The following is an 8,157-nucleotide window of genomic DNA, read 5'->3' as shown; positions in this document are numbered from 1 at the left end:
TATCCGCGCTCAAGGGTGACAGCGGCGCGTAAAAAAAAAAAAAAAAAAAAAAAGCAGCTGGAAACTTCGATTAATAAACAGGAAGTGCGCTCCACGCGCACATTGTTCCACAAAAACAGACTCAGCGGACTCACTTCCGGTTCCACCGCCCTTTAACCCTTCCCTCTCTACGGTTGTGAACCCGGAAGTGGCGTACGCGCTGCGCCGTCATTGGTGGAGAAAGTGTCGTCGCCGCGGCTTCCTCCCGCCCTTTAACCCTTCCCTCTCTACGGTTGTGAACCCGGAAGTGGCGTACACGCTGCGCCGTCATTGGTGGAGAAAGCGTCGTCGCCGCGGCTTCCTCCGCCGGTGAGTGGCGGTTGTCGGCGTCCGTCAACGCCCGACTCGCGGCGCCGACACTCCACAGAGAGAGGGAGATGTCAGAGGCTGAGCCGAGGCTTCACTTTAGTATCGCCAGTGGGGTTCAGCAGCCAGCATGGCCACAGCTGCCTCCAGCCCCTACACCTTGCTCGGCTCCAGTCCCATGATCCACCCGGACAGCCAGGCCATGCAGCCCGCCAGCCCTTACAGGGGACACCAGAAACTGCTGCACGGCGACTACCTGCAGAACGTCCAGAGCAACGGGCACCCCCTCGGGCACCAGTGGGCGAGCACGCTGTCGGATAGCAGCCCGTGGTCGTCGTCCATGGAGCAGCAGGACGTGAAACCGGGCAGGGAGGACCTGCAGCTGCACGGCATCATCCACCACCGCTCGCCGCACGTCGCTCATCACTCGCCGCACCACAACAGCAGCCACCCGGCGGCGTGGGGGACTCCGGCGTCCCACAACTCGTCCATCGGCGGCGGCGGCGGCGGGCAGCAGATCAACATCTACTCCCAGGGCGGCTTCGCCGTCAACGGCATGCTGGAGCACGGCGGGCTCACCCCGCCGCCCAACATGCACCCGGGCCTCAGGGACACGCTCAGCCCCGAGCACGGCGGCGACGCGCAGGGCGCCCACCACTGCCACGACCACTCCGACGAGGAGACGCCGACGTCGGACGAGCTGGAGCACTTCGCCAAGCAGTTCAAGCAGCGGAGGATCAAGCTGGGCTTCACGCAGGCCGACGTGGGCTTGGCCCTGGGCACCCTCTACGGCAACGTCTTTTCCCAGACCACCATCTGCAGGTTCGAGGCTCTCCAGCTGAGCTTTAAAAACATGTGCAAACTCAAGCCGCTGCTGAACAAGTGGTTGGAGGAGGCGGACTCGAGCACGGGCAGCTCGAGCAGTATAGACAAGATCGCGGCTCAGGGGAGGAAGCGGAAGAAGCGGACGTCCATCGAGGTCAGCGTCAAGGGGGTCCTGGAGACGCACTTTCTCAAGTGCCCCAAACCCTCCGCGCAGGAAATCACGTCGCTGGCGGACACGCTGCAGCTGGAGAAGGAGGTGGTGCGCGTGTGGTTCTGCAACCGGAGGCAGAAAGAGAAGCGCATGACGCCGCCCGGGGAGCCGCCGCCGCCGCCCCACGAGGCGCCCTATTCCCACGGCGGAGGCGGCAGTGCGGGGGACGCGTCCTCGTGCCACGACCTCTGACCGCCGCGTGAGCGCTCGAGCGGGAGGGACCGGAGCCAAGTCGGACTCTCGCGGTGCCGATGTACGGACTCGTCCGGACCTCCCACCGGAGAGATACCGGCGCAGCCTTGGCCTCTTTGGAAGCGCCTGCACGAGGGCATTAAATCCGCCGTTTCACGTCACTCCGTGGAGCCGCTCAAAATGTTTGGATATGAATACAAAAATGTGCCTATAATCTACCAGCGCCTTTAGTTTTTTTTTTTTTTTTTTTTTGTCAACATGAATGGGAACTGCTGTTTTCGTTTTTCTATTTTTCCTCTTTTGTGTTGTTGTGGAGTGACAACAACATGATTTTCTTTTCTGAACTGATTTGATATTTCAGTGTTTGGGCGCCACGTGAGCTCATAATCCTTCCACGTTATTATTTTGTAACATACTCGTAGAAACATCTGTAATTGCTGTTATTATTTTTTTTGCATATGCAAAATAGGCTCTCAGTCCAGTGGTACCAACACAATAGCACTTGAATCTTGTTTTTTTTTTTTTTGCCCCTCCGTTGTGGCCTGCAGTTTATTTGGCCGCTCACAAAACAGTTTTTTTTTTGTTTTTTTTTATAAATGTATTTTGTTGCTTTCATTCATCTTCGACCATTTAAACTGTGTAGACTCTGAAAAGGAGCCGTGAATATAGAAAAAAAAAGAAATGGTTTTGATGCTATACACCTGCCTATAATTTTATTGTACGTTCTACTATCCAAATTTTATAATATTAAATACTCCTGTTATTTGGTTTATTTCACAAGTATTTTTTCGAATATTGTACAGTTTTATATATTACCCTTTCGAAGTCATTAATTTAAAAAATGCTCTTAGTTATTCCTGCACTTAATTAGCAATGTAAAAAAAAAAAAATATTTTCAGTATAAGATTGAACTGTTTCGGCGGTTTTATTCCAAATTTCGATGACAGCTCAAGCAATTATTTATTTTCAGTATAAAGCTTGTATTATGTTTTGAAATAAACTATGTATGTTGTAATAAACGATTTCTTGCTACAATTGTTGACTGTCCAAAAAATAATTAAAGATCAGCAATAAATTATTATTATTATTATTATTATTAAATCTTACATTTCTAATGCAGTTCTAATTAAGCACCTCAAACATTATTTATACGACTAAAAAATTAAATAAATGGTTCGTAATGTAGGCTACGTTTTTTTTTTTTTTTTTTTTTTTTTTACATGAACAGCAGCGTCTCCTTTTATTTGTCATGTCCAAATTGTGTTTCCTCGCCCCCCCCCCGTAGGTTTGGTGTCCCGAACAGCTGTAAAATATCCAAGTGGCTCGGATGGAGTCTTGGCTGCAGACTGATCATTGGGAAAAAAAAAAAAAAAAAAAAAAAAAGAGACGCTTTGTGCATGCAGTTCCTCTGAAATGTTATTGTCAGGGCCCTCTGCCCTCCTTGATCAGACATGCGTGATGTATGGCCGGGGCCGGTGGGCCTGCCGGCGCGCGCGTGCACACGCGTTGACACGCACGAGCACGCGCAGAAGCAGATGAATCTCATTTCAAAGACTACAGCTCCGTATAATTGGCGATGCAAAAAGCAAAATAGAGCTATATTTCTGGGGGGGGGAGAAAAAAAAAATGTGAAGCTTGAAAATAAATTAAGGATGTTTTTGGTTTTTTTGGGGGGGGGTGTAAAAAAAAAAAAAAAAGTAAATGCAGCACTGTTTAAATGATTCAAAAATAGAGCTGAAGAGGGAGAGTGAAGGAGGGGAAGTGGGGGGGCGGGGGGAGGAGGGGTGAGGGGTGTGCTAGGCCTTGCCTTGAAAACAGAGAGCCTGACTGGAATACTAATGTGTCTTGAATTTATGCATCTCCTCAGTCTGCGGCCCAGGGAGGGGGTTGGGGTATATAGACAAGCAAGAGAGGGTGAGCGAGGATGGAGGTAAAAGGGGACGTCGATGACAATGTGGAAGGAGGAAAAAAGTCCAACAAAACGTGCAGCAGCATCCACGCAACTTAAATTCGCAAATGATGAGCGTGGAATGCGTTGATGGGAGAGCAAGTAAAACGACAGGAAAAAAAATGTAATGTTGTGAATAACAAACAAATTGGAGCACTTTACTACTTTGGAGGCCGAAAACAGTTGAATTTTGAGAGGAAGTGCGTTTTTAAAGGTTAACTGATACTTAAATAACTCACTAGTGCACAAATGATTGACTGGAAACACGTTAAGAGCGAAAAAGAAAGAGGTGCAAAAAAAAAAAAATGGTGTCCTCCAAAATGTTTGAATTTGATGACTCTTGCAGGCTCTGAATCAGATCATGAGTCAGACACGAGTGGTGACTTCAAGATGAGATTGAATAACTCAGTGCTTGTTTATTTATCGTGACGTCACTCGAGCACAGAATCATTTTGGTTTGGTTTTTAAAGTTTTGTAATTAGTCAGAACTTACGTCGAATTTATTGAAATTTACAGAAACACTAGAGGACAAAAGTTTGGACACATCTTCTCAATCAATACATTTGCTTTATTTTCATGACTATGAAGGCATCAAATCGATGACAACAAAGACAACTAACAGACACATGTGGAGTTATGTACTTAAAAAGGACTTTAAAAAGCAGAAAATAAATAATAGATAAATAAATATCCTTTTTGAATGCCCATTCTTGGCATTCTCTCGATGAGCTCCAAAAATAGTCGCCTGAAAGTGTTTTCCAACAGTCTTTAAGGAATTAATTCCCTGCAGAGATAAGAATGCCAAAAGTATGAAAAAAAAGTAACCAGAGTAAGCGATGGTTATTTTGAAGAATCTATCATATAAAACTATGTTTTCAGTTATTTCACTTTTCTTTTTTTAGTTTTTTTTTTTTAAGTACAGTAAATAACTCCACAATTGTTGATTCAGTGAGAATCTACAAAGTTAGCAGTCATGAGAATAAAACAAATGCATTGACTAAGAAAGTGTCCAAACTTATCATATATATATATATATATATATATATATATATATATATATATATATATATATATATATATATATATATATACAGATCCTTTTCCAAAAATTAGAATATCATGGAAACGTTGATTTATTTCCATAATTCCATTCAAAGTCAAACTTCCATAATTATATCAAATATATCCTATATATCCACTTTAATATTTAAGAAAATCAAATACATGTAAATATCAGATAAAGATAACCCAAATAAACATAAAATGCTGTTTTTTAATGGTGATGTTTATTGATGGAAAAAAAAAAATAAACTATTCAAAGCTATCAGGTTGTGCATGTGAAAAAGTCGCCCACTTGCCCACGAAAGCTAATAACACCCTCAGCAGCAACAACCAAAACCAAACTTTTTCTATAACTGGCAATAAGAGATATTTTGGACCACTCTTCCTTGCTTTCATTCAGCAACACTGGTGCACTTTTTTCCAATGTGGTGCCAGAACATTTCAATCAGATTCAAGTCCGGATTTTGACTAGGCTATGTCAAAACCTCCATTTTGTATTTTTTTTTATTTTTTAACAATCATTCATAAGTTGACTTTCTGCAGAAACCAATTCCGCTTCAACATCAAGATGACGGCTAAAATTTCTCCCTGATGATTTTTCTGGTTCATGTTTCCGTAAATCACAACAAGTTGTCCAGGTCTTGATTGATCAAAACTGCCCCAGACTATCCACACACTACCACTATGTGCGTTTTGATACCGTCATATTCATTTTTCTGTTTCTATGGAATGAAACATTTGAAGTGGCGCTTTGGGATGTTTGACACTTGTTGCACATGAATTATTGACCCATTCGGACATATCGACCCGACAGGCTCTTTTCTCACTGTGGTCTACATGAGGCAGACGAGCATTTATTTTAGTTATTTGCTCAATTAGAGAGCGACAAGAAGAAGCAAGAGTGCAAGAATGTGCAACATACATCGGAAATCAGTTTTAAATTGTTCCCTGTATATCGTTAAAAATATCTTAATCACCCTAAATAGACAATTTGGGAGGAATATTCTGCTGCTTACTAAAGTAAAATGAAGAGGTGTTTTTTTTTTTTTCTCGTGTTAATTACTTCCTCTTCTGTACCTTCTTGGATCAGTGCCAGCTTTTTTTGCAAGGAAGTCCCATAGCAGCCCTTTATTCTTTTTTTATTTTTTTTCCTCAAAAATTCTAGCCACTACAATGATTTTGAAAAATAGTAACATTAAACCAGCCTCTGTTTTTTTGTTTTTGTTTTTTTTGTTCTCACACTTTCAAGTTGAAACAATTGCTTTGATACTTGAATCTGGGCACATGATACCTGGGCTGTTTGGAATACTGACTATTGATCCACATTGTTTAACTTAGTTGCTAGCAATATGTTAATATATTGGATTTATTGAGTCCTCTAAACAGATGCACTTCATTCCCATAACACAGTGCTTCTCAAATATTTTCTGTCATGCCCCCCCCCCCCCCCCCAGTAAGAAGAACCCCCCCCCCCCCCCCGCGACTATAAATAGTATCATTTGTCTATAAAATTGTTATAAGTACACCTCTGCAATACACTGTATCCTTATTAACGTATAAGAGAATAAAAAAAAAGAAAGAAATATGGACCAACTTACAAAGAATACCTTTATTAAGTGTAATAGAAAAGATTTAAAGTGCATCTGGAATTAAAAAAAAATAAAATTAAATCCTTAATTAAACTATAAAAAAAATTTGACTGACCATGTCAAACCATATGATACGGGAAAAATAAAATGACAAAAAATCAATCAATAATAGTGCATTCAAAATGATCACCAACATTAACTCAGGAGCAGAATATTAAAAAAAAAAAAAAAAAAAAAAAAAGCTTTAACCTGCAAAACAAAAAATAAATAAAATAATTTGTGCAGATTTTTTGTTGTTGTTGTTGTGTGCAAGCGTGCATGCTCAGTGCAAAACCAAACCCCTACACCACCGAACGAAAGCTCCCTGCGCACACTCTGCCAATAATGAGAGCGCCACTGCCCCCTAATGTAGTGGAGGTGCAATTGCACTTTATTCTAGGACAGTAAAAAAAAAAAAGATAAAAATAAAAAAACAAAAAAGCATGTTCCCCGAGGTCAAACGCGCCCCCCTTGATGGAGCCTCGCGCCCCCCTGTGGGGGGGGGGGGGGGGGGGGGGGGGGGGCGCCCCACTATTTGAGAAGCACTGCCATAACAGCACATTTCTCCAGTTGCTCATTTCGAATCTTGGTGAGCTTGCAAACTTTAATGTGACTTTTCAGTCACACTACAGCACGAGTGGCAATTACGGGGTTCTTATTTCAAAACCTACAGTTGAGCAGCATCTCTGCACTCGAGGGGAGTTTTTAGCCTAACAACATGTCTAATGAACACACGCACATGAGTTAAGGGTATAGGAAGGCCTGTTTAGAGCTGGGGGAGAGTAAATCACAGTGTGTGATATCTTCATTTGAGACAAGAGGGTTGATCACTGCTTGTCCCGCTTGTTCCACATTAACTCATTATCACACACGCTCGCTCCATTAATTCTCTCGCTTTTATTAGCAAGCTAGAGTTGAATGCAGCCGCACGCTCGCTCGCGGTGGACCAATGACAAGTATTGCTTCTACCTCATGTGACAGCTAATGGCTTCATTCGGAGCCGCGTGCTAATTGGCTGACTTTGGGGAGAATCTCGTTAATGAGGATGAATAGATTCACACCTGAATGGGGCGCCACCCACCCAGCCACAGCGGCACTGTGGGAAATGTGGTTGACGTGTACAAATGTGGGCTGCAACAGCAGATCATGGAGACGAATTGATATAGCCGTGTCCCTTTTTTTTTAAATTTTTTTTTATTTATTTTTTATTTCGTCCCAGCCTGAAAGCAGTTACGTTTCCTTGCCAGGCAGACTTATTAGCGGCGTGCTTGATTAGCACCAGGAGGCCAAAACAAAGAGCAGCATGTCAAAGCAATTAGCCTCACTGTTTACCTCTCAGCTCCCAGGCTGCAGATGTATTATCAAGGAGAGAGAGAGAGAGAGAGAGATTCTGACATGGACTTACATTCTGATTCTGAGAGAGAGAGAGGACAACAGCTGTTCCATAGGCAAGGGTAGCCTATTATAATGACGGTAGCATTTCCTCATGCCTCCATCCATCTGCTTTCCAGCCCAGATTACAATCTTCGGCTGTCACACACTCATCCAACTGGTAAGACAAAAGAAGATGAGGAGAAAAATGGTCATTTACATAACTTACTGGATGCAGAGTAAAATATGAGGGGCAGTCAGGAACGTAATGTAGGATTACCAACACACACTACCAAACTCTTTTCACTCACATGCGCTACTAAATACAGCTGTAACACTCTCAAACACGACTGACATTTTCATTGTTCACACAAATTAGTAAATTGATGGTACAGTACAGATGAATAAACTGAGGGAACAGTTTATCAATAAATATGTTTTTAATAGCTTGGCATACATGCATCATGAAATAAATAAATATGAGAGCAGAGCCTTTTTATTTATTTATTGCATTTAAATATATTTAAATATTTATTTTAGTATTTATTTCCATATTTAGATTTATATTTATTTTT

General features: G+C 42.5%; 1 protein-coding gene across 1 annotated transcript; it reads left to right on the top strand.

The window, feature by feature from the left end:
• Nucleotides 1-265: 265 nt before the first annotated feature.
• Nucleotides 266-2,586, top strand: LOC144025658 (POU domain, class 3, transcription factor 4-like). The gene has a single exon (XM_077531926.1). The coding sequence runs from the start codon at nucleotides 476-478 to the stop codon at nucleotides 1,571-1,573; it is 1,098 nt and encodes a 365-aa protein (XP_077388052.1). The 5' UTR covers nucleotides 266-475; the 3' UTR covers nucleotides 1,574-2,586.
• Nucleotides 2,587-8,157: the final 5,571 nt, after the last annotated feature.

This window comes from Festucalex cinctus, chromosome 9 (assembly GCF_051991245.1).
Source record: "Festucalex cinctus isolate MCC-2025b chromosome 9, RoL_Fcin_1.0, whole genome shotgun sequence".
Taxonomy (NCBI): Eukaryota; Metazoa; Chordata; class Actinopteri; order Syngnathiformes; family Syngnathidae; genus Festucalex; species Festucalex cinctus.
Note: the sequence above shows the minus strand (reverse complement) of the source record. Positions and strands in the feature narration are given on the sequence as shown.